At 53.5% G+C, this 27,029-nt stretch overlaps 1 protein-coding gene across 1 annotated transcript in view; it reads right to left on the bottom strand.

The window, feature by feature from the left end:
* PRSS12 (serine protease 12) overlaps positions 1-27,029 on the bottom strand; it is a 58,100-nt gene that overhangs the window by 12,769 nt on the left and 18,302 nt on the right. The window contains exons 3-7 of the mRNA XM_036282292.1: positions 19,409-19,587; positions 17,377-17,518; positions 14,078-14,274; positions 9,677-9,818; positions 2,609-2,814 (exon numbers count right to left, since the gene is read on the bottom strand). Of these exons, the coding sequence (XP_036138185.1) occupies positions 2,609-2,814; positions 9,677-9,818; positions 14,078-14,274; positions 17,377-17,518; positions 19,409-19,587 (866 nt within the window). The remainder of the gene's footprint in view (positions 1-2,608; positions 2,815-9,676; positions 9,819-14,077; positions 14,275-17,376; positions 17,519-19,408; positions 19,588-27,029) is intronic.

The raw sequence follows: 27,029 nt of genomic DNA, 5'->3' as shown, positions 1-27,029 counted from the left end.
CCACCTCAGGTGCCTCCCTCTCCCAGTCAGAGGCTGCTCTTCCTCGGGGGGAAGAAGCTGTTCTGCCGACTGAGGCCGCAGGGGAGGGACGTCCCGAGGGTCCCACCGGCGTCTCTGAGACGCTTCCCAGCGGCCGGAGGTCTGACCTCATCGGTACCTGCACCTCCTCCTCTGCTGCTCAGAGAAGTGTCTGTGGTTCGGGAACATTGAACAAAGACCCCGGTGGTCGGTGGCCGACACCGCTTGCTGCGCATGTACGACCCTCAGCCGAGCCCGCGTGTACACGCGACTCCGCAGGAGCAGAGCGCGTCCTGGGGGTGTCCTGGGGGCGTCCTGGTCGGAGTCTACCGGGACTCAGGCATTAACATCCCCAAAGGGTCACCAAGCCCCTCTAAGTGGCAAACTGTAGTCAGTCCAACTCCCCGAGGCAACACACTTCTGTCAAGAGCATCAACCGAGCCACGTTAAGTGGGGAGGCGCTGCCCAGCAGCGGACTAAGGTCAGGCTAGTGCTCCCGGGGGAGTCCCTGGGTACCGGTGACTGTTTTCTGGCTGTGTCGGAGGAGAAGAGTGGGAGTCGTGCCAGGGACCCAGAGACCTGGTCCCCCAATGACCGGTGGCCCCCAGTGACCAGGTCGAGGGCCCAGCGGGACACCAGCACTGGACTAGCACACCACACAGCCTCAGACTGGCCAGCCTCATCCTTCTCGCTCAGGGCGGGGTCCTCTAACTGCCACTGTGAACTACGGGACATCACACACGTAGGCTGCGGTGCCGTGCAGGGCAGGGCAGCGCTGGGCACCAGGACAGGGACGGTGTGACACCGAGCGAGCAGGCCGGGAGCTGACCTCACTCGGGGGCAGAGCGCCGACGGACAGAGGGGAACTCTGCTCAAGGCCACAGCAGCCACTGTTGCAAACATTTAAAAAGCAAAATGAAGCTCATTGATAAGAGGGTCCCATCAGACGACCGACCAACGGCTTCAGCTGGAATCACCGTGCAGGGGCCGGTCCCCGGGTCTCAGCCTCAACAGAAACATCAGGCTCGTGCGCCAGATTCTACAACGTAGCGGGTCTGGGGTGACGGCTTTTCACGGGGCGCAGGGCCACTGGCACCGCAGAAAGGCATCAGAGTAAGCACTGCTGCCACCCTCGGGAGGCATGAGAACAGTGATGCAGTAATCTATGCGTGTCGTGTTTTAAAATAGGGTTACCTGAAAATATAGCAAAACATCTGATCGAATGGGTGTGTTTTCCTTTTGCTTAAGGAGTAATCCAAAGAATGTTATGTTATATTAGTTATATTCAACGTGTGGCTGTAGTTTGAATTATTGAAGGGAATTTAATAAGTTAAGTTATAACCAATACTTAGGAAGGACTGGCCAAATCATATTGATCACATATATACATATATATATCTCAGAGACCAAAGCGTTATGAAGATTTCTCTATATTCAAAGCCCCGCAGAGAACTGTACTCTCAACGCTATTTATTGTCTTGCCTTAGGCAGTTGTGAAAAGATGTTAGAGGAGAATGTTCAAATATAGATGCACCTAATTTTCAGGAAAATCCAATGTATCAAGACTGTGGACTCTCAGTCCACATAAATAGAGGTGATTGTTCTTTTCATAAAATAGAAGCAGTTTTATCCAACACAACAAGTTCTCCCACTTACTCGTTTTTAAAGCAGTATTTGTTTCATAAAAGTTAAGCTCGGAGCTTTGGAGAACTCTCCTGTTCAAGCTTGACACATCTGTTACTATCTGTCACTGAAAGATGATTTCTCCTTTTCCTGACACTTCTAATTTCACAGAATCGAATCTACAAACACTAATTTTCTTTTTGTAATGGATGTTTAAACTATCCCTGTTGTTTAAAATGTCAGGATGAACAGAAGTGCCTTTCTGTTATTCATCTCCATATTTCCATCCCTTCCCTTCTTTTTACGGAGTGGATGTCCATTCTGGGTCTTCTGGGACACCGAGGACCTGGGCCACTTTCTCGCGTGCTGGGAGGGCATGGACAGAAGTGGCCCAGCATGCAGAAATGGGAGGTTGCAGAGAGGACAGCCATAAATGCACTCCTGCCTCGCCCCGGGCTCTCCCTGCAGAGCCTCTCACTGCCTGTACACAGGAGCGTCTGAGCGGGCTGTGTGCATTATAGGGCACAGGCTGTGTGCATTCCTGGGGCGTAGGCTGTGTGCATTATAGGGCACAGGCTGTGTGCATTCCTGGGGCGTAGGCTGTGTGCATTATAGGGCACAGGCTGTGTGCATTCCTGGGGCGTAGGCTGTGTGCATTATAGGGTACAGGCTGTATGCATTCCTGGGGCGTGGGCTGTGTGCATTCCTGGGGCGTAGGCTGTGTGCATTATAGGGTACAGGCTGTGTGCATTCCTGGGGTGTGGGCTGTGTGTATTATAGGGTACAGGCTGTGTGCATTCCTGGGGCGTGGGCTGTGTATATTATAGGGCACGGGCTGTGTGCATTCCTGGGGCATGGGCTGTGTGCATTATAGGGTATAGGCTGTGTGCGTTCCTGAGGCACGGGCTGTGTGCTCCGAGTCATGACTGGGGTTAAAGCTCCTGACCTGTACAGGCCCAGGACTTACCTTTATTACTGTTACCTGGTGCTTTTTTGCCAAAATAATCACAAATAACGCCTGCGTCTTCACTGTGGCGACAGTTGTGTCTCCCGATCTCTTGTTTGATGCAGTCGGCCAGGGACCTCTCGGCTCCCGTGCACTCCACGTTATCCATGTGGATGGGTCCTTTTCCTTCCCCAAAGTAAGCCATGGCCCTGGCTCTGGCCGGGCCCCTGGAAGCAGAGCATTTGCGAGGACTGAGAGGCCAGCCAGTCACACACCTGAGGAGACCACGGCGCGGACCCTTCTCAGGCTCGGAGGACAGGCTGCTGACCAAGGCGGGTCTTCGGAAAGCAACCGATGCGCTGGGCTGTGCGCAATGAAATGGACTCTTTGAAGAAAACGTTTTCCTGTCTTACTCTGTACATACAGTTCTCTGTCTGGAAGGCATGTCTGCTTAGTGTTAGGAAGGGGGGACCTGGCTTTATTTTAGCCCCGAAAGTAACTGTCTCAAATAACTTCTCCTACCATTTGGAAGGGCTTTTTTATTTACTTATTCATCAAACTATACGTCCTGAAGCTTTTTCTTGGTTCTTACAGTTCAGTAATTCCCAACCTTGGCAACACATTAGAATTACCTTGGAGGGCTTTTAAAATATAGCAAAACCTGTAACTAACTATGCATGGTGCCAGGTGGGTACTAGAAATATCAGGGTCACGTTTTGTAAAGTCTGTGGTTGTCCAACCACTATGCTGTATACCTGAAACTAATACAAAATAATATCGAATGCCAACTGTAACTGAAAAAATGTAGCAAGACCTGAGCCCCACCTGAGGCCAATCAAAGCAGAATCCGTGGTGGGGGGCCAGGCACGGGCCTTGGTATTTTATGTCCCAGCGTGGTTTTCGGGGACGCCGAGGGCGATACCCACTGTGGCAGTGGGGGTCCCTGGGCCCTCTGCCTGTGCCAGCATCACCTGGTTGCATTGTAGATGAATCTGGAAACTGGATCCCCTCCCAAGCACCCCCCACCAAGACAACAAAAGAGTTTTGCAAGGACAGCACTTCATGTATAGATTAATTTCTAATTTGTCTTCTCATTAGGACTGCGACGCCCTGGCCGGTTTGGCGCAGCGGTTGGAGTGTCGGCCTGCGGTACTGAGGACTGGGAGGGTCATTTTTAGGACTTCCAGCTTCAGGAAACACCCTGTCTTCCTCCCATTGGTCTCAATCCCTGTCAGGTTTGCGCCTAGATTTTTTTTATTCATTTGTTTTTGTACCTTCTATAAATGAGATTTTCTTTTTCTTTTTCTTTTCTGCCTAGCATATAGGAACACCAATGCTTTTTAAAAAATATTTATAATGGCCCGGCCAGTGTGGCTCAGTGGTTGAGCGTCGACCCTGCACCAAGAGGTCGCTGGTTCGATTCCTGGTCAGGGCACATGCCCAGGTTGTAGGCCCGATCCCCAGTGGGGGGCATGCAGGAGGCGGCCAGTCGATGTTCTCTCTCATCCATGCTTCTATCTCTCTCTCTAAAATCAATACAGAAAAAAAAAATTTAATAAAATAAAATAAAAATATTTATAATGTATGTCGCGTTCTGGTGTCTTTCTGGTGGATTCCCCGGGCTCTCGAGGCGGACAATCGTATTACTCATACTACAGTTGTGAAGCCCTGCTCAACGCTGGTGCCTCGGTTCCCGATGCCGGGGGGCTCCCCACACGACTGTCATGCGGTGATGGTACGCACCCTGTTTGTTCCTTCGACGCTTGTTTGTGCCCGACAAGTAAGGTGGCTTTATTTTATTCTCAGATTCCTAAGCAATATAAGTAAGGTTGCTTTTTAAATAACTTTTCAACACTATTAAGATGATCGGATTTAGTTCCGTTTATAGATGACAACTACAGCACATTACTGGGAGGGCTCCGCACTCGGATTTGGCCAGATTCCAGTCGTCTGTGCTAAATTGTTCTCTTCTACGCCGTGGGATTAAATTTGCTAGCATTTTGTGTAGAATATTTTGGTTTTAATTCTTACCCGAGGATATTTTTCCATTGCTTTTTAGATTGAGTGGAAAGGAGAGAGGGAAGGAGAGAGAGAGAAACATCAATGTGAGAGAGACACACAGATTGGCTGCCTCCTGCACGACCCCCACCGGGGCCGGGAATCAAACCTGCAACCCAGGCACGTGCCCTTGGCTGGGAATCCAAACCCTGACCCCTCAGTCTACAGGCGACGCTCTACCTGCTGAGCCAAACCGGCCAGGGCTGGAAAGTCTTACGCACGGTTTTCTTTGTGTGAGTATGTACTTGTCTCGTCTTGAAATCAAGTCATCGCAGCCTCATAAATGAATGGAAATACTTCCGTCTGTTTTAGGTGGTGTGAAGTTTTTGTTGTTGTCCTGCAACAATTTATGTAACTCGGGAACCCTCTGTCATGAGGTCTGGTCAAGGTCAGCGTCATTTCTTCCGTGGTAATTAACCTAGCTGGGTTTCCTATCTGTTGCTTCCATTTTGATAATTACATTTTTGTTGAAAATGTGCAGTTTCCTAGGCAACTGGCCATGTCATCTAGATTTCCAGATTTATTACGACAAGTATTTCACGGTATTCGACAATATTTTTAACTTTCTGCATTATCTGGGCTTATCCTCCTTTTCTGTTCTCTCATGCTTACGTGTCTTCTCCTTTCTTGTCAGAATTGCCAGAAATTATTTTATTAATCTTTTTAAAAATTAAACTAACGGCTGACACGTGGATGTGTAATGTAAAGCCACCTGAAATGCAAAGAGCATAATGTGAAGAAAGGTACAAACAAACAGCCTGCAGAAACTCACGTCCCAGATGGTTCTCCTCGGTGTGAGGGGTGAAGAGGAGCGGGGGAGGGGACGAGTAGGGGAGGGGACGAGTAGGGGTGAGGAGGAGCGGGGGAGGGGAGGAGCGGGGGAGGGGAGGAGCGGGGGAGGGGAGGAGCGGGGGAGGGGAGGAGCGGGGGAGGGGAGGAGCGGGGGAGGGGAGGAGCGGGGGAGGGGAGGAGCGGGGGAGGGGACGAGTAGGGGTGAGGAGGAGCGGGGAAGGGGAGGATCGGGGAAGGGGAGGAGCGGGGGAGGGGACGAGTAGGGGTGAGGATGAGTGGGGGAGAAAGCCAGGAACAGGACGCTGAAGGTCTTGATACTTTCGGGGCGCAGAAGTAACAGACAATTTTTGCAGTGGGTAAGAAAACATGCGGTATGTTGCTAAAACTCTAGAGAGAACTTCTAGTGCAACAGTAAGGGCACTGACCTTCCAGACACTAGAGAAAGGAGAGGAAGTAGAAAACTGGATTGCTTGCAAAGCAGAGAACAGGCCCTGGCCAGTGTGGCTCCGCGGTTAGAGCGTCGGCCCACGGACTAGAGACCCGGGTTCGGTTCCTGCTAAGGGCACCTACCTCGGTTGCAGTTTGTCCCCGGCCCTGGTTAGGATCGTGCGGGAGGCAGTCACTCAATGTCTCTCTCTCACATCGATGTTTCTCTCTCTCTCTCTTCCTTTCTCTCCCTCCCACTCTATTTGAACAAAAATGAAAAAATGTCCTCGCGTGAGGATTAAAAAAAAAATCAGAGAACAGAACAAACAGACAGTAATGCAGGACACGGTGTAACAGTGGATGGCAAGGAGAACTCAACAGGTAAAAAATAAAGTAGACTCATTCAATAAAACAAAAGGATGATTTCCTGGTAATGTATCAGTCAACTAACTTACAGACTCAAAGCATGTGACATCTTAGACAACAGGAAGAAATTAGAGACCATCTCGACTATAAACGTGCATGATTAAAGACATCCTCAATGATACAGTGAAATCTGATGAATTTTTCTTTGACTTTTTTGAAATAAATGAGGACTGTGTCATCTGTAGGAAAAGAGGAGAGACCCCCACCGGGCAGGAGGCGGGCAGAGGCTCACAGTGGGGATCTCAAGGAGACGGGGACGCTATCCATTCACCCTTAGCCGGGGTGTGGGGCTCCTGGGAGTAGATGCGGACGTCGCAAGGGGGCATGGGCTCTGCAGAACTCGATATTCAGATCCTCAGATTCCACGCGTAGTCTCTCCTAAAAGTGGTCTTGCTAAAATCAAGATTCACTCCTGTTTCCAAATGTCTCTTCTCCCACCTCACGAGAGAAAGGCATCCCTTCCACTCACCCCAGATCCTGCCACAGACTGAAAAGCCTCTCAAGTGGCCCAAAGAACCCTTCAAACCAGATGACAGCAGCCCACCGGTCCAGTGACGAAGCAGGAGCTTTGGTCAACGTGTATCTCCTACGCTGAATAATTAATTATTTGTTGTTTTTGATCATTTGTGTGCTAGAAATTTTAACATGCAGAGAGGTACTTGTTAGAAGACTTTCTCTCTCTCTTGCACCCTCCCTGCGTGTGAGCACACACACACATTTGCACGTATGTCTATATGTAGACGCATTTTTAAAGCGTAATGTTAGAATTCTGTGGGGAACGAAAAGGTAAATGACAATCTCAAGGAGAAAAACAAACTATGTAAAATTTGCGATGGCCAAAGAAGAGCTTGTTCGTGTATTTTTTAAACTGAATGGACAAATGTCAACCCCCTGTGACGGTTATATTTCATTGGTTATAACTGAAGAGTGATACAACTGCTCTATTTTTAAACTTCACGCACAGATACGCCAGGAATGAAATCCTGTGCGGCTATTTAGATGTGAGGTGAAAATTAGATATCCTCGGTTTTAGGTCTCTACTTACACAGCAGAGACACGCCACGTTCTAAGTTCTTTCAAGGAATGTCACTGTGGTAAATACGCAGTTCCGGAAACATGTCCTGTTGAAGCACTTGCTAATGGACTGACCCCAGCTCACAGAGGATGCAATTTCCCCTGTGGCCATTCAGTCTCTTAACAAGGTTGACTGACGTCACCGCATTCTCTCCGAACCTCTGAAAACAACACGCTGCTGTTGGAGACCCGGCAGACGTTACGTAACCATGAAGTCATGCCGCTTGCTTCCTGCGGATGCTCAGAAAGCAGAGCGTGTCCAGATCTGGCTCCCGGGGTCATGACTTCATCTCTGTTCCTCCCCCGGAGAACATGCTTTCTAAGGCTGTCAGGTTCCCGGTGTTTCCAAGGATGACTCCTGGAGCAGGACACAGCTGGCTGGGCCAGGCCTCCGATGCTCCCTGACATGGCTCAGCCTTGACAGCTGCCGCGTTTTCTGGACTGATCTCTACAAACAAGCGCTGTGTTGAAGGCTTTTAACAATTCAGCGTGCACGCGGGAAAAGACCCCTGCTCTAGTCACCACCCGTTCACAATTACACACGGGCTCTTCCACGGAACCCCACTCCCCCCCCGTGGGAAACTATTAAAAAGTTCAAGGACATTCAGAGCGAGCAGCTACCCAAACGATTCTCATTTAAATACTATGTGATGGGAAATGGTGGGTTATGCACTAGAAGGTGGTCATCCAATCTGTTCGATAGTAACATTAAATGCCTGTTTTACTGACTAAGAGGCTTTAAGAAACAATTACAAGTAAAATCGTTCAACGCTTTTCTTGATGACGTCCAACATGAACATGACGAAACTGCCGCGGACGCTCCCTTCACCCGGACAGCTCCCCACCCGGGTTCACCCTGCGGCTGGACGTGAGAAGGACTAAGTGGCGATGAGTAAAATGCAATGAAAGTGCAGGAAGAGACGGAGGCGAAAATGCCCAGAAGGATGTGCTCAGGGACCGTCTCCTCCCTTAGCTGGGCCCAGGCACGGTCTGAGGGTCAGACCTGGCCTCTCCCTTCACGTTCCCGGAGGAACTACGAGGTCTCCCAGGTCGTGGCCACAGGAAAACCGAAGTGTGACCAAGAAGGTTCTCAAACAGCAACGTTCTCCAGTGGCTGATTTAAATAGGGAAACTCCCTGGGAATGCGACGTGAACACAGTGATATAAAAGCATATTTTTTCGAAGGGAAGAAGGAGCACGAGAGATGTGTGGGCGAAGCAAACAAAATCAATCTGAGTTCACGGAGGCGTCTCAGGTAGACTGGTCCCACCGGCCCTACTGCCCATGGCTTCAAAGCGGACAGTCCGTGTCACGCGCCAACTTGGGACGCTGAAACTGCATCGCCGATGGGGCACCCACTGACCACAGGACGCCTGGAACTAGGTCCACAGCTGAGCGGTAACGAAAAGCACTAACTGAGCAGCAAAGAACACACTGAATCTCAATGTCAGAAAAACAACGCTGGACTTGAATCAAAATAGAAATACTGAAAGGATGCATTCTGCATGGAATGACTGGTTAAATGGACCCCGAGGAAGACATGCCCAGATGTGCAGTGCAGGCATACTGCAGACCCACCCGCTGTTGGCAACGCCTCCGAGCCCACCCGGACCTGCACCCCTACGCCCCTAGCGTGCCCCAGGTGTCCCTGGCCGCCATGCACACGCACAGAGCCGCTGAGCCGTGGACTCGGCAGTGAGGCCTCACCGGGGGCGCCTGCCTTCTCCCGTCCGCTCTCACCGGGGACAAGCTCCCCCTTCCCCGGCTGGTTTCAGGGGGCCTCCTCGCCAGAACTCGCGCTGAGTGACATGTGGGAGCGAGGGACCCTCGGCACAGCCTCTGCGCTCGCCCGGGACAGCTTGACGCGCCGGGCTTGGGCCCTGAGCAGCGAATCCAGCAACGACAAAAAACACAGAGAAGGCAAAGAGAAGGCGCTTGGCAGACGGGCGGGGCAGGCGCTCGGGGCTGACACGGCACAGACGGCAGCGCTCTGATGCCGTGACCGGATGGGGCGTCACCACGTGTGACGAGACCCCCTGCGATCTCAGGAGCCGCACCGTCTCACGGCCACGACGCTGACACGGACGTCACAGAGGTGGGATGAAGAGTGGGGAGCTATCAGCGAAATGCCACGGCCACGGGACCTCGTGCGTGTTCCCGCGAGGAGACACGCGGTTCGGCAGACTCTGCTCACAGGCTTTGAATTCGGAATCAAACGGTGAACACTGCTTTTCCAAAGCAGCTCGTGAGAACAAGGCTTGGCCCATCAGACACGTTCATGACGTCACCCTCCGAATCAGCGGGTCCCCTCACCTGTAGCCAAGCTGCCGGCAGGTCACAGCCGCGTCCTTGTCCGTCCACCCGTCGTCACAGATGGTCCCCCACTGGCCACGGATGAAAACCTCCACGCGGCCTTCCTTCTCATCTTCTCCGTCCACCAGCCTGACGGGGAAGCCTGCACCAGGGTTCAGAAGAGTTAGGAAGCCAAACGCACACGGAGCCAGTGCGCGAGATACACGGAGTGAACGTGGTTTTAAAATCAGCTATAAGCCCAGCCGGTGTGGCTCAGTGGTGGAGCGTCGACCCTGCACCAAGAGGTCGCCGGTTTGATTCCTGGTCAGGGCACATGCCCAGGTTGTGGGCCCGATCCCCAGTGGGGGGCGTGCAGGAGGCGGCCAATCAATGTTCTCTCTCATCAATGTTTCTCTCTCTCTCTCCCTCTCCCTTCCTCTCTCTCTAAAATCAATAAAGAAAAAAAAATAAAATAAAATCAGCTATAAAATCTGCTGGGCAACAGATAGAGAGAGAGAGACATCAACAAAAACCGGATCCACTCTGGTGCTCTCTTTTTTTTTTTTTTTTTTTGTTCAGAGCGGGAGGGAGAGAGAGGAAGAGAGAGGAGAGAGAAACATCGATGTGAAAGGACACATCGAGTGGCTGCCACCCGCACGACCAACCAGGGCCGGGGACAAACTGCAACCGAGGTACGTGCCCTTAGCGGGAACCGAACCCGGGTCTCTCTGTACCGCAGGTCGACGCTCCAACCGCTGAGCCAAACCGGCCAGGGCTGGTGCTCTCTTTTGAAGCCATGAGGTCACAGGGCCCCACTCTGTGGCCCCAGGGCTGGGGACTGGCGGCACAGAGGACATGCATCAGCTGTGCAGTGAGGGAGGGAGGACACTATAACATTCAAATGATTTCATCACCACTGACTTCTACGTAGTAAGACATTAACTTTGAGTTGTTTTATTTCGTGCCTGTTCATCTGTCCTTGAACAGAGCTAGACATCCACAGTCAGTGGCTAGGAACTTCCGGGAGCATGAACAGACATCTGCTGGCTGCGTGGGTGAGCGGACGGGGGAGGGAGAGAGGAAGGCAGGTACAGGAACACCTCATGCCCCTGTGTACACTGATCCCACAGGAAGGCAGGTACAGGAACACCTCACACCCCCTGTGTACACTGATCCCACAGGAAGGCAGGTACAGGAACACCTCACACCCCTGTGTACACTGATCCCGCAGGAAGGCAGGTACAGGAACACCTCACGCCCCTGTGTACACTGATCCCACAGGAAGGCAGGTACAGGAACACCTCACGCCCCGTGTACACTGATCCCACAGGAAGGCAGGTACAGGAACACCTCACGCCCTGTGTACACTGATCCCACAGGAAGGCAGGTACAGGAACACCTCACGCCCCGTGTACACTGATCCCACAGGAAGGCAGGTACAGGAACACCTCACGCCCCGTGTACACTGATCCCACAGGAAGGCAGGTACAGGAACACCTCACGCCCCCTGTGTACACTGATCCCACAGGAAGGCAGGTACAGGAACACCTCATGCCCCCTGTGTACACTGATCCCACAGGAAGGCAGGTACAGGAACACCTCACGCCCCGTGTACACTGATCCCTTTACCACTGATCCCACAGGAAGGCAGGTACAGGAACACCTCACGCCCCTGTGTACACTGATCCCACAGGAAGGCAGGTACAGGAACACCTCACGCCCCCTGTGTACACTGATCCCACAGGAAGGCAGGTACAGGAACACCTCACGCCCCCTGTGTACACTGATCCCACAGGAAGGCAGGTACAGGAACACCTCACGCCCCCCGTGTACACTGATCCCACAGGAAGGGCTTACGGCCTCAAAGCTGCTGAGACGTGGGAGGCGAGAAGCTGATCTTGAGCAAATGAAGACGCGTGTCGATTCCACGCCTCTGCCGGCACCGTGAGCAGGGCAGGTGCTGCAAGTCCTGCCTGTGCCGCATGCTCTCGGGAGTGGAGCTCGGAGGCCGTTGGGGCGGGCCCGCTCCCACCGGACCGGTGTCCCCATGACAGGGAACACACGGACACACGCAGAGGCAGAGCGAGGAGAGCTGGGGAGAAGACGGCCGCCCAGCAGCCAGAGCCCGACTCCGGCCCTCCTGCCGGCACCTTGGTTTGGGACTTGCAGCGCCCAGAACTGGGACAACCACCACGTGCCCTCTAAGGACGGGTCCGCGGTGCCTGTCACAGCAGCCCCAGCCTGCAAATGCGCACTCTGTCTGTTTCCTCGTTCCCACAAGGGTCTCCAGCCTCCAGCCCTAAGACCCACAGGGAAGGACTTAGGGACACAATGAAACATGCTCCCGGACCAAGGAAGCGCTGTACGCAGCTAATAACGAAAATGTCATCCAGCCAACGTACGCAAGTCTGAGCGGACCTCTGCTCACGGAAAGGAAACACTGTGGCGAGATGGACCCGTGTCCTTCGCTCCCTCGACCCTCTTCCGCTCCCAGCCCTGCGCGGCCCGTGACTGGCCCGCCAGCTCTGTCCAAAATCTCCGCGCTTTGTGGGACGGGCCCCTCCGCAGAACCGATCTCCACAAACTCCCCGACTCACGTGGGCCTGGCCCGCGTTCTCCCGCGAATCACTTCTGCTGACCCACAGACCTGCCTGAAGCATTTCGCCCATCACGGACCCAAACGCAGAGGGTGCTCATCGGACCGCTGCAACGCTCAGGGCGGTTTATTCACAAAGCGGAGGCGCACAGGTCACCCTCAAACAGTAAGGACGAGGAGTCCTGCAGCTCAGCACCCCGAGACGCTGTGTCTCGCCAGCTCGGGGCCTTTTCTCTGCTCTCGGTCCCCCGGGTGGTCCCTTTGATTAGTGGGAAAGTAACGATGTCTCTGGACGAGTAAATGGCAGTGACTGTTCCGAAAGGGGACTTGGCTCCGACATGATGTTCTTCGGTCAAACGAACCGCTAATAGACACATTACCCAAACTAGGCCCAAAGGGATGCAAAATGAAGATCACATATTTCACGAATAATTATCGCCCTCAGCTTTTTACATTTTTAAGAAATATGTCAAGAAGCCTGGAATTAAAAACGTCTTCGGGAGAACTAAGCTCTGGTATCTGTTTAACCACAGAGACCTTCCGAGAGGCCTGTGCTGGCTCCTGTGGGTCATTTCCAGAACCTGGTCACCCGGACACCGATGGCGCCTCCACCGGTCACTCCACGACCCACACACCTGCTGCTGGGGGCCGGGGGGATCCGTTTCCAGCAAACAGGTTCGATCCCTTCGATCCCCGCAGACACGTGTCACCCTTCCCCACTCGATCGGGGAGGATCATAAATCCTCTGGGAGCAGTCGGGAGCGGGGCGGGGGGACAGCGGGAAGGAAGAGTTGGAATCTGACCCCTGAGGGTGCAGCAAAGCCTGTGCGTGCGCTTGGCCCAGTGCTGGGTGACCACAAGGAGGCGCCATGATCGCAGGGCCTGTGAGGAATGACCTGCACCTTGACAACGTCAGGGCCCAACAGGTCAGCACCGGGCGATCGCCAAGTCCTGCCGTTTCGTAGCACGAAGACGGAAACTCCACTGTCTCCAAGCTGGAGGACACCCAGGCTGACTCACCCCGAGGCCAGAGGTGAGAGGTCCTGTGGGTGTTTGTGTACTCAGAGCACATCACACGGAGAGTGCTGTGCGGTGTACACACAGGGCTACAGGAGGCGGCGAGCAGAGCTGGGTCGAGGGGCGCAGTGTCTGTTTAACACCCCCCTGGACTGTTCATCCGTGTGTGTTCTGCCCCCGTCTGGTCAGTCAGTCAAGGGACAGGCAGTTGCCCTCTGCTGACAGGAGGACCTTTATCCATAATTAGCTCAAGCCTGGGATGAGCTACTTACCTTGCATTCGGCCACGAGCCTGGACGACGGTGGACGGGGCAGTGAAGGGCCCTGGGGGTCCAGAGTAGTGGGGAATCGCGGAAAGACCGGTGGGCGCCCGCTCCAGTGAGCGTGGGGAGGAGCCCGGGACACTCGGGGAGCCTGGGTCAGGCCAGAGCACGGCGGCTGGCGACCAGGGCTGACAGGACCTCAGGACGGAAGGCACGTGGGTGGGGAGAGGTTCAAACCCTGTCGCTGACGGTCCAGCGGACAGGTACGAGAACGAGACTGGGACCCGTGGGCGGGAGAGTGGACATGGCCGCCTGGTTACTCCGTCTTTCAGACGCACGTGATTATAAACATGTTTAGTAAGAAACCTGGCTTCTAGTACAGAAAGACAACTTTAGGAGTAGACATTGCATAACATTGGTGGAAACACTCAGAAGATTATTGTTTGGAATGCAGATCACTGAACACAAGGACACTGGGAAGCGGACGGGAAGGTCAGAGAGGGGGTGCCAGCCTGCGGCCGGGCACAGGGGCGCAGGGGCTGCTCACCCAGAGACGGCCTGTGTCCCTCGCCGCCCGCGGAGCAGGTGACACCGACGCCCTCCGGGTGGCTGCAGTCGTGCGAGTCCCACCGGGGCCTGGCGCACTGCAGGAGGCTGGTCTCCCTTCCTGAGCAGCGGACGTGCCCCAGCCACGCGGGCCCTGCGCTCCCCTCAAAGTGGGTGGCGGAGGCTGGCCGGCCAGACCTGCACAACAACAGACACATGCAGAGAACACTCCAGGGACCACACGGCGCGGAACACGCAACCTGACTGGGCGTCGTGACCCCGGAGGACGCGTGTTCCTCCTCCCACTTGAACCGGGCCGAGATCAGCGCCCTCCTGCATGCGTCTGGACCATGGTGCTGGCCCGGCCCAGAGGGTCGCTGAGGGACAGCTGACCTTCTCCCCTGTCCGTCCCGCGTTTAGTCTACAGCCTACCTCCAGCCAGAGGGAATGCAGACAGAGGCCGCACCTCGGGGCCTGCCGTGCTCAGCGCCGGGGACCCAGGAGCGAGGACGCTGGCCCTGCAGGGGCCCTGATGAGCTGGGAGCTCAGGGGTCTCATCAGCTTCAGGCCTCTTTGGTGTCCTCTCCCCCGAAAGAAAAAGTGGGGAGTAGTTCAGCCGTTCCTCAAGCACTGTGCCCAATGCTTGGACTCCCCCAAATCAGACGGTGTTCTCAGATTTTCATAAGGTTACATGAACTTGATGTTTTAGATTTTTATGAATTATATGTGTGCTCCAACTGACCTTGTCTGTGACCCCGCACTGGGGAACCTCGGTGGGTTGTCAGAAATGCAGAGGCTGCAGGGGTAAGGAAGACCTGCAGACTCCCGCCTGGTAACTAGGTCAGACTGCGCCTTCGCTCCCCTCCCCCAGCGCCCGGTACATCCCAGGCCTCCAGAAATCGCCCAGCGAGAGGCTATGGAGGGCGTCTCTCCGCTCCAAGAATCTGGGTGATTAAACTCGCGCTCAAACCGGCGCTGCTGTTATTTCTGTGCTGAAACACGAAGACATCTTCCCGTCCGGCGTGAATCGTCCTCACCCTTTTCCTGTGCACTTAGTTATTAAATGAATTTAACACAAGTAACATTCTAACTAACTAAAAAAAAGGGAGGACTTTTAATTCCTACTTCTAAGGCCTACTCCGTCGCTGAGTAGTCGAGTGGTAGCAAGGAAAAGAACCACCTAAATCTCACGCTGCCGTCACGGTCCACTGGCCCGACTGACCACCACCGTCCGCACAACCGTCCACAGGCCACGGAGGTCCTGGCTCCGGGATGTCATTGTGCAAGGACACCCACACTCGGCCGTCTCGTTCGACGGACAGCCTCTCTCAGAGATGCCCGTGGACGCTGAGGGGGTGTGAGCACACTCCTGTTCTAACACAGTCATCGGAACTGACAAATATAGTGGAGAACATTCTAGAACAGCTGAGTTCTGCTGACGCGGCAGATGCGGAAGAAAAACTAAATGGATTTGTGAAACAAAACGCATGAAGTATGGAGGGAAAAGTCAGTGTCATGCAATTGTTTACCTTAATGAGGAAGAGTCTAAAAATAGTAAATTAAAGTATTTAGCACTCTTTCTAAATCTGTAAAATGGCACACAGCCCTCAGTAACAGATTTATTGAACATGAAATGACTTTATTAGGTCCTTCTTGTTCAGGAAATACCAGTATTTATTTGGCTGGTAGGTCATACCCCTTGACCCAATAAGTATAACTGCAGTACCCGTGAAAATTCAAGATGTTGGGCGATGATATGCATCTACAGCTTCAGAATAGCAGTGTTTGTAACAGAAAAAGCTAAACTAACCTAAGTGTTAAGTGAATCGTGGTATAAACACTCAGTGGAACCTATGTTGTCATTAAAATTATGACTATGGCCCTGGCCCGTGCGGCTCAGCAGTTAGAGCGCCAGCCCTCGGACCAGAGCCACAGATTCGATTCCGGCCAAGGGCAGGTGCCTCGGCTGTGGTTCGATCCCCGGTCCCGGATGGAGTCATGTGGGAGGCAACCAGTCCATGTGTCTCTCTCACATCGCTGTTTCTCTCTCTCTCTCTCCTACTCTATCTGAAAATAACGGAAAAATATCCTCAGGTGAGAATTATTCAGAAATTATGACTATCAGTAAAATGAAGGTAAAGATGTGGATAGAAGCAAATCACACGCCACTCCTACAGCTCGTGTGCTAATGAAGGTGCGAGCAAGAAACCATTGTGGGTGGTTCTCGGTTTCTTTCCTTTCAACTGTTTGCTAGTATTTTATGTTACTTTTACAAGTATATATATGTGTGTGTGTATATATATATAGTGTGTGTATATATATATATATATATAAACAATGGCCATGCCTAGCTTGAAGGAAAGTATATTTTTAAGGTTTACTGAATATTTGCAATAGCTCCATCTCAGGCTGAAATGAAGTACTTGTGCCCTTTTTCGAGCACCCCAAGGACAGCGGGGTGCCAGGACGGGGGGCACGCGTGAGCCCCTGCAGACATCAGCTCGCGGGCACCGTCTGTGGTTCCTTCAGTCCGCTCGCTCGGGAATGATCGTGTGCGAGACACAAGACTTGTCCCCCGGAGTGCGGCGCCCAGCTTTTAAGAGCGAGATCGGGGTGAGTCCCAGAGGCCATCTCATGACAAGAAGGCTGTTCCCTCCAATAAAAATGCTGACTGTGCCCTGGCCGGTTGCTCAGCGGTTGGAGCGTCGGCCTGCGGTCTGGAGAGACCCGGGTTCGGTTCCCACTAAGGGCATGTACCTCAGTTGCAGTTTGTCCCTGGCCCTCATTGGTCGTGTGGGTGGCAACCACTCGATGTGTCCCTTTCACATCGATATTTTTCTCTCCCTCCCACTCTATCTGAACAAAATATCGAAAAATGTCCTCGGGTGAGGATAAAAAACAAACAAACAAAAAATGGTGACTGTCGTCCCTGGGGAAGGGGCAGTGCAGCCCAGAGCACCTGACACGGCTCCTCTGCCGCTCAGACCAGCGACGTCCGGCCTGTCGGTGCCCGGGAGCAGGGAGGTGCCGGACCACACGGACCATTCACACAGGGACTTAACGGCCACCCCGCTCCAGCCAGTCACTCAGGAGAGGGGCCCCGGCAGGAAAGGGGAAGAAGGGAACAGCGGGCCACGGTTACTCATCATGAGAGAGAATGGGACTGCGTCCTGTGTCATACCCCGTGTGCAGGGGCAGGGGCAGGACAGAGAGCACGCGTGTTTCGTGCGGAGACGCCGAGGACGGACCCCAAGACCAGACCCGAAAGCCGCGTGGCCCCTGGCTGCCTCCGGCCCTTACTTCAGTCCCAGCTGCCGGCACACCACACGCGTGTTCAGCTCCGTCCAGCCGTCGCCACAGACGGTGCCCCACTGTCCCCGGTAATACACCTCCAGGCGACCCTCGTGGCTGTCCTTCCCCCCGGCCAGGCGGAGGACCCCATCTGCGGTGGGGAGGAGACACAGACACGAAGCAAATCACTCTCAGAAAAGGGCCAAACGGCATTTCCATGTCACCAGAAACACCACCAGATGTCGGTCTCTCCGGGCTTTTCTGTTCGACGTGCCCGGGCTGCACCACGGACCAGGTCGCGGGGAGCTCGCGAGTGTGATGCGGCGCGTATCTGCCCTAACAGACCCCTTCCTTTGATCTGTGCGCCTGTTCTCTGAGCAGGGAACATTCTGACTTCATTCCAAGGGAGCGATGCAGACTTCTCTGGATTAAATAATATTGGGGAAATTTCCTATGGCTTCCCTCTCCTGAAGACGGAGCAGTATTCGCTGTTTAAACTTCAAAAGTAAGCCCTGGCCCTGGCCAGTTTGGTTCAGCGGTTGGAGTGTCGGCCTGCGGTCCGGAGAGACCCGGGTTCGGTTCCCGCTAAGGGCATGTACTTCGGTTGCAGTTTGTCCCTGGCCCTGGTTGGTCGTGTGGGTGGCAGCCACTCGATGTGTCCCTTTCACATCGATGTTTCTCTCTCTCTCTCCCTTCCTCTCTCTCCCTCCCACTCTATCTGTACAAAAAATGGAAAAATATCCTCGGGTGAGGATAAAAAATAAATAAAAATAAACTTCAAAAGTAAGAAAACACAGTAACTTCGAAAAGCCCAAACCGCAGCTGCAGATGAAACACTGAAATGCAAAGACGGGAAACGCCCTCTGGTGGGAGCGGCGGTGCTCACACACGTTCCTCGGCCACGTGGGCTATAGAAACTGGGACACGCCGCGTCTCTGCCCTTCCGCTGAGAATACAGATTCGAACGTGCATCTTACAGACTCAGCGGATCTCGGTTCCTAGAGTCCGGCAGTGGGCTTCTGAGCGGATTCACAATACTGTAAGTTATCGCCCAAAATTAGATTTTAGTGCCATTTCCATCCAAAATCATCCAAATACTGCCCCAAATGGAACACTCAAGTAATCTTGGGTGAAAGTCATGCTTTTCATGAATCTCTGGGGTCTGGTCAAGCAAAGGCGTGTCTCCCGGCAACAGAAGGGCTGTTGAATGGAAGCTGCGGGCCGCCAGCACTGACCCTCGTGGCTGCAGCGCCAGGCCAGCCTGTCGCAGAGGAAGGGGCTCGGCTCTGGCGTGAACTCCGCACCCCTACTGTGTACGGACGTGACTGTCCTGCTAATGAAAACAACAGCACGTATAGAACCATGTTAACGAAAAGGCTTCACTTCAGCCTGTCATAGGCCCTAAGAAGTGTTTTCTTAAATTTCTTTTAAGGACAGTTTGAAAGCCCACCTTTTCTTGGAGTCTGTCCTCCGGAAACAACGGCTTCGTGAGACCTGACGCCCCTTGGGGACATCTCCCTCTTCTGCCCCCAGGACAGTGAGCACAGACACCCCCCCACCAGCCCTCAGACACGCCCCTCGTACAGCAGGTGGCACAGGTTGGCGGGCTGTGGTGGGGGACAGTCTGAAAACCGAGCACACGGAGGTCAACACGGTCCCTTTAACAGCACTGGACCGAGCGCCCACCAGGGCGGCTGAGTCGAGACCGCTCACAGGGGAACGGCGCAGGCGGACACCCAGAGCCTGAAACGCAGCACCGCGGTGACGCGGTGACGCTGGCCCCTGGGTGCTACGCTGCAGCCAAGCCGGTTTCCGGATCTAGCTGCGCAGGGCCGTGTGCCCCTGCCATGAAAAATTCAGAAAGATCTGTGAATAAGGAGAGTGTGTAACAGACAAGGGCTGTTAGATGTTTCTGGCGGTTGTTTTATGGGGCATGTGTCTTTTTATGCTCATTTACTAACATTATGGACACTGAGACCCGGGGAAGGGAAGGCTGATCCGAGCGGGGCAGGGCTGGCAGGGGAAGGGGTGGAGGTCTCACCAGTCAGCGGGGTGCAGGACACCCCGGCGTCTTCTCTGTGGCCACAGTTGTGCTCGCCCCAGGCGCTCTTGGGACACTGCTCGAGGGACAGCTCGTTGCCTGTGCAGCGCACTTCGTCCAGCAGCACCGGGCCGGACCCTTCCCCGAAGTGGGCCTGTGTCCACGCTCTGGCCACGCCGCTGGGCAAGACAAGGGTTAGGGTTAGACCCCGAGGTGGCTGGCTTTTCCTTTTGCTCCTGGTAAAAGTTTAATGGTGATTCCCCCCTGCACCATTAAAGGGCGTGTTCGGCCCCCACACCCCCAGCCTCCAAAGTGACACCGCCCCAGAGGGGCCGTGGATTCGGTGGAGAAGGACCCCACCGCCTGGGTGACGAGTGACAGGAACGCATTTCCAGCTCCGTGTAGCCTTCTACTTTTCCACCGGAGCCTTTATCATTTCCGTTATTTGTTAACGCCCTGCTTCTGTGCCCCGTTATTCTTCTGCCCTTTTCTCATAGCATGACAACCATCTTGAGAATTTACAACCAAACATACTGGGGGGTTGCTCCGTGGTTACCCTGCCCCAGTAACGATCGAGTCCTGAGGGTGCGTGTGTGGTGGCAGAGCCTGTTTGTCGCATTTTACCGGGCACCACGGAAGTTGGAGAACACGTCCGAGAAGTCTGAGGGTTGGACACTGTGGGCAGAGTTTGCCCCGCTGTGGCCCGGCCCGCGCTCTGTGGAACCAGGTCCACGGGGGCACCAAGCCACGCGCACGGAGGAGGCGCACGGGCGCTGAGACCGGAGGGAAAACAGGTGGCGTTCAGGGCTGCCACGCGGTGTCCTTACACGGGGAAGACTGGCCGACATCTGCCGCGTGGACACTGAGAAGCCTGCCCAGCAGAGACTCACCCACGGCCAAGGGGACAGATGTCAAAGGGAAGAAAAAGAACCACCAACAACGATGCTGCCGAAATGACGTGCTCCCGTGAGGGGATCTGCTCTGCGGGGGGAGCTAGGATGATAGAGGAAGCGACTACGGTTCCCGCGACAGGACTTTAAACCGCTGGGCTCGGTGGCTTCCGTGTGGTGCGTGTGCCCGCAGAAGAGCGTGCAACACACGGGTGCACACGTCCACCGACGGTGGCGAGAGCTGACCCCCCCGGCGGCTCCCCGCAGAGCAAGAGCAGATGGGAACAGGCCTCCGCGCAGTCTGGGCTCGGGCTCGGCTGACTCGGGAGCTTGTATAACTTCGCAGGCCTCAGGGGCCCCCTTTAGACACAGATGCCAACCCCTCCCTGGCACGGCCGAGGGCGCCGACCTGAAGCGGGGCTGCATCAGGGTTACCCTTCTGGCACCTGCAGGGAGCCCCCCTGCGGCTGAGAATGTCAGGGCCTCCCTGCCAGCAACTCACCAAACGTGGAACATCGCTTGGGACTGAGTTTAAACAAATATCACAGTTTTTGTTTGCCCCGCTCCCCAGAAGGCAGAGCTGGGGGGCATGAGCCCCGCTCCCCAACAGGCAGAGCTGGGAGGCGTGAGCTCTACTCCCCAGAAGGCAGAACTGGGGGGCATAGCCCTGCTCCCCAGAAGGCAGAGCTGGGGGGCGTAGCCCGCTCCCCAACAGGCAGAGCTGGGGGCGTGAGGAAGTGGGAACCCATGAAAATCTTAGCACTTCCTGGTTGACCTCGCAAATGCTGCCTTTACTCGTCTATTTCAAAGTAACTGCTACAGTGACATGTTTACGGAAGGAACTCGCGGCTTCCGAGACCCTGGACAGCTCTGTGGTGTTATTGTCACAAGGCGCCGGCCCGAGGCCGTGAGCTGGGGACTCGCAGAGGCATGGTGAGCACAGGGGACAGTGTCACATGTCTCACTGCAGACGGCATGTTACAGAAACAACGGCAGTGGGCGCACAAAACTTTTAATAAAGAAAGCACGTACGCTCCCTGGCCGGTTTGGCTCAACGATTGGAGCGTTGGCCTGCGGTCCGGAGAGACCCGGGTTCGGTTCCCGCTAAGGGCACGTACCTCGGTTGCAGTTTGTACCCGGCCCTGGTTGGGTCGTGTGGGTGGCAGCCACTCGATGTGTCCCTTTCACATTGATGTTTCTCTCTCTCTCTCTCCCTCCCACTCTATCTGAACAAAATATGGAAAAATATCCTTGGGTGAGGATAAAAAAAAGAAAGCACGTACGCCCCCAGGAAGATGTTTTTACACCACAATGACCTTGCGATCATTGTCTATGAGGCTGTGAAGAAATTAAAATGTTACAGGGGACGAGACCTCCTCTTCCGGGAGGACATCTCTGCACACAACATGTATACCAATGAGCAAGGGGACAGTGTGACACCCCTGGAAACCACACTTGCACGGCTCCCATTGTTTCAAGTTATTCCCAGAACTTGGGGGTAGAGCGGACTGCGAAGTGTCACCCCGTGAACCCACATACTGTGCCGACTCAAAGAAGCGGTGCTTGGAGCTGCAGCCTGGGACCCGGGGCTCCTCCGTGGGGAGGGTCCAGGGCGGGCGCGGAGAAGCCCAGCTGGGGCTCCGGGGCAGAGACGGCCCAGGGAGCGGTCGGCACGCTGCGCTCTTCTGTGGTCTGTGCGCTAAGAGCGGTCCCCTACTCTCTAAATGGCTGGGAAAATGCTAAAGAAAATATAATCTGTGGTGTGTGAGAAGCACGTGCAATTCAAACTCCACTGCCCAGGGCAAGGTTCGGGAAGGAGCCGCGGTCAAGCGCAGCTTCCTGTGGCCGGGCGCCGGGCACCTCAAAGGCACAGTGGGCGGTGCGGTCTGGCCCTTCCCAGCCAGGCTGGCTGACCCCGCCCAGAGGAAGCAAGTGAGGACAGCCATCTGCAGAGGGACTTCGAGAAGGGACAGCCAGAGCAGAGGACGGCAGCGGATGCCCATGCAGGGCACGGGAGCCAGGCGGGAAGGCAGCCGGGCAGGAGGTGAACACCTCCGTGGACCTCAGCGCTGGGATAAGGGCTGGGAAAGCAAAGACCTGCCCAAACATTGTCGATGGGCACCGTTCACCGAGGCGGAGTCCGTGCTATACAAACACCAGGGACCGACGGGAGAGAACATCAAATCTGATCCCAAACTCGACAGAAACAAAAATAAATTCCAGATGGTTCAAAGACCTAAATGTTGAAAGAAAGGAAGGACGGGGAGGGAGGCGGAAGGGAAGGAGAAGGCAGCGGGCAGGCTGAAGAAGGACCGGAATAAAAACACGGTTCTCATCACCTCGGGGGGAGGTTCCCCGGCAACCTCGGGAGCCTAGAATCTGGAAACAAAGAGGAAAAGAGAAACCCTTACCCACAATCAGACTGTAGCTCCCCGTGTGGCAAGACGCACCCTAGTCAGAACCGAAAGGCAAACTGACCACCTGGAAGAAATAGCTGAACTATGTAACAGCCACCATAGGAAAAGAGAAACTCTTAGAAATAATAATAATAATGTATTGTTACATTATAACGAAAGACGAAACAACCAACACACACACACACACACACACACACACACGGCAATCCAGAAGACCAGGCTATTCACCCAAAAAGAAATATCCATTATCACTGACCCTGTGATAAGATCATAACCTTACTGTGGCCAGATTAAAACAATAATAATGCATTCTTCTCTACCCCATTTTTAGAGGTTTTTAAAAATTAATATCAGGTTTGCACACCATTTAGGCTAAAAGGTTACAAAACTCAAGGCTTTGTATCCTCAAGAAAAAAATAACAAACCAACCCCCAAATCACCCATTGGCCGAGAGTGACTCAAGATGGGCGGGGCAGTCACGGAGATACACTGTATTTCAAATGTTAAAGATGACAGGGGCACGTTTTCAAAGACCACTTGGGTGTTTTATTTTCTTCCTTCGATATTTTCATAGTCTCTGCTCTTTATAAACATTCTTTTAATGATCACAAAAATGTCTAATTAAACTAATTGGGGGGAAAAAACACAATAAACTGGAGAAAACATTGGGAAATGATGACGGAGCACAAACCGGGCTTTCTGGTGCATGTTTGAGGTTATTGAAATGAAGAAGACACTGTGTACAGACACTCACATTCCTTCCGCCAGTCGCTGGAGTGTCCTGCTGCCCTGGGCTCTGGCTTCGGATGAGCACCAGGAAGGTGATGAGTCTGTCCTTACAGGTTTCGCAGCCCCAGGCCGAGCAACGAGACACATCACGGGCTGAGTCAGCACCGGGTGAATTCCATCAAGACGCCTGCTCTCGGTCCCTCCTCTGGGGAGACGTTTCCCGCCAGCCCTGGAGCCCAGTGCTGCCGACTTTCTTACCCTCTGACCGGAGAGTAAATGGGGAAGCAGGAGCTCTGAGAATTCACTGCGCTGCACTTCCTAAGAAGCTCTCTGACGGACAGAACGGCGAGCCCCCATAAACACAGAGCTGATGCTGTGTCCGAGCCTCATCCAAGTCATTCCCAAATCTATAGAACAGCGAGCCCCGGTAAACACAGAGCCGATGCTGTGCCCGAGCCTCATCCAAGTCATTCCCAAATCTATAGAACAGCGAGCCCCGGTAAACACAGAGCCGATGCTGTGCCCGAGCCTCACCCAAAGCATTCCCAAATCTATAGAACAGCGAGCCCCGGTAAACACAGAGCCGATGCTGTGCCCGAGCCTCACCCAAAGCATTCCCAAATCTATAGAACAGCGAGCCCCGGTAAACACAGAGCTGATGCTGTGCCCGAGCCTTAACCAAAGCATTCCCAAATCTATAGAACAGCGAGCCCCGGTAAACACAGAGCCGATGCTGTGCCCGAGCCTTACCCAAAGCATCCCCAAATCTATAGAACAGCGAGCCCCGATAAACACAGAGCCGATGCTGTGCCCGAGCCTTAACCAAAGCATCCCCAAATCTATAGAACAGCGAGCCCCGGTAAACACAGAGCCGATGCTGTGCCCGAGCCTTAACCAAAGCATTCCCAAATCTATAGAACAGCGAGCCCCGGTAAACACAGAGCCGATGCTGTGCCCGAGCCTTATCCAAAGCATCCCCAAATCTATAGAACAGCGAGCCCCGGTAAACACAGAGCCGATGCTGTGCCCGAGCCTTACCCAAAGCATCCCCAAATCTATAGAACAGCGAGCCCCGATAAACACAGAGCCGATGCTGTGCCCGAGCCTTATCCAAAGCATCCCCAAATCTATAGAACAGCGAGCCCCGGTAAACACAGAGCCGATGCTGTGCCCGAGCCTTAACCAAAGCATTCCCAAATCTATTTCACTGATCAGACTGTATTCGCATAAAGGTTTGTTGTTTTCCATTTAAACAAAAAGACCAAATAAACAGCCCCATCGGACTACCTCAGTCCCCAGGCCCAGCGACCACCTTGAAAGGCCGTTGTACTGCGCAAGGTAATTACTTGTCAGGTTATGAAAAACCGGTCCTTTAGCTGAAAATATCAGCCTGTGACACGTGTAACCTATGGAGGAAAGGACTCATTTTAAATGCGCAGTAGCCTAGATTTCTCCCTGAAAAACCACCCGCCCCATCTCCAGCAGTGAGAGTCGGCGGGTACCGGATGCTCACTGGATGCTGGGCACCGCTTACCCTCCTGCACCCCACAACGGCACTCTCCCCACGTGCAGGTGAGGAAGCTGAGGCCCAGGGGTTCAGTCATTTGCCAGGGCTACGCTGCAGCCTAAACTCTGCCCTCTCCCCGGGTCCTGGCCTCTGCCCGGGGTGCCTCACACACTGTCTAAAACACCCATTTCCTTCCGAAAACTGACTTTCCTTTCTTGACTTTCCCACTTCTTTCAGCCCCGTGTTTGTGCTTATTCTCACCGACGCGCGGCCATTTGGGAAATGGTGTAGCGTGAGAGAAAGAGGACCCTCCCCTGGGGGCCGGCAGCCTCAGGGTTCCGGCCAGTGACCGTCGGGGGACCTGAGGGCCGACCCTCCTCCTGCTCAGCCAGTCCACACACCAGGCTATCTTTATGGTACATCTTATAAAATAGTTTTAAAAACGAAAGAACAGTAAAATAAAAGTGCAAAGAAAAAAAAAATTTTAAAACAATTTATACTAGAAGAATTTTCATTCTGACCACTCAATACTACGACTTTATACAAAAATTTTATAGCCAAAAAAAAAAAGAAAAAAATTTAAGAGGAAAGAAGTGTTCCGACCGTTTAAGTCCCTGTGCCGATGAAGGCCTGTCCACACAATGAAACAGGACGCCGCAGTCCTAAGCTTTGCTTTGAGAGTTCTGACGGACACAGTGACGCTCCGGTGTCACTGCGTGAGAGGAAGCTACCCAAAGTGCCTCCGCCTGCAAGTTCGCGCCCACAGATGTGCCCTCAAGTTCGCTCTTCTGACATCCGGCTGCCTCCTCGCCCCTCCCCCACCTCTCCAAGTTCTGAGCTAATCAAATCTCAGTGTCTTCAGTAATGCCTCTCAGACTCAGGAAGCCTGCCAGCTACCAAAACCTACGGCACCATTAAGGGCTGAGGGTCAACAAACAGAGCATCTCACAAAGAAACAGTAGCCACGTGACGGCGTCTCCCTCCGGGAAATCAGCTGAGCCTGTGAGACAGGGGTGCATGTGCCCGAGAATGAATTATAAATGGGGACAAGCAACAACCATGCTGTCTGCGCACAATCCCGCGCCATTAAAAACAATGCACCTGGAGGTACGGTCTTCAGGAGAGCAAACCTGTCCTAGAGGGAGGGCAGTTGCAGACTGTGATCTTAGTGCAAACCAGTGAGAGAATTATGAAATCCAGTGCACCTAGAAGTACGGTCTTCAGGAGAGCAAACCTGTCCTACAGGGAGGGCAGTTGCAGACTGTGATCTTAGTGCAAACCAGTGAGAGAATTATGAAATCCAGTGCACCTAGAAGTACGGTCTTCAGGAGAGCAAACCCGTCCTAGAGGGAGGGCAGTTGCAGACTGTGATCTTAGTGCAAACCAGTGAGAGAATTACGAACCCAGTGAGAGCGGCCAATGGCAGCACCAGCCATCACTTAACGGAGGAGCCCGTCTCCGCCGGGCTGGGGTCTCGGTGCACTGATGGGACAACCTTTGCTGCCTGTCTGGAGACAGCTGGCCTTTCGATCACTCTCCCAAGCATGAATCCTCCTACATGGCAGTGAGCTCATGCTTAGGAAAGATGTAAACACGTGTGAACACGCGAGAAAGAACCCACCCACGAGTTCAGCATCAACAGTCTTCCGTGAGTCTCTCTGTACATTCTTTCTGTGTAGACTGTCAACATGGCCTTGGGTTAAGAGCTGCTTAGGTGAGTGAAAAAATATGTATATTTTGCTCTTTGAGACTCACTTCTACAACTGTAAATATAATTAATATTCACAGTGTGCCGTTTAAATTTCTATGCATTTTTTCTGAGCAAACAGGCTTGCCTTCCCCCACAGAAATATATTCATGGTTTTAAAAATGCCTGATAGCTTAAATTTAGAGCAATCCGTCCTGTGACTGGTAATGTTAAATATGCTGTTACTTACCATGCCCTCAAAATTCTTACTACTTTTTTTTTTTTTAATCCTCAACCCAGGATATTTTTCCATTTATCTACAGACAGAATGGGAGGGACAGAGGGAGAGAGAGAAACATTGATGTGAGAGAGACACATGGACTGGCTGCTT

Source organism: Molossus molossus, unplaced genomic scaffold, assembly GCF_014108415.1.
Source record: "Molossus molossus isolate mMolMol1 unplaced genomic scaffold, mMolMol1.p scaffold_m16_p_4, whole genome shotgun sequence".
Taxonomy (NCBI): domain Eukaryota; kingdom Metazoa; phylum Chordata; class Mammalia; order Chiroptera; family Molossidae; genus Molossus; species Molossus molossus.
Note: the sequence above shows the minus strand (reverse complement) of the source record. Positions and strands in the feature narration are given on the sequence as shown.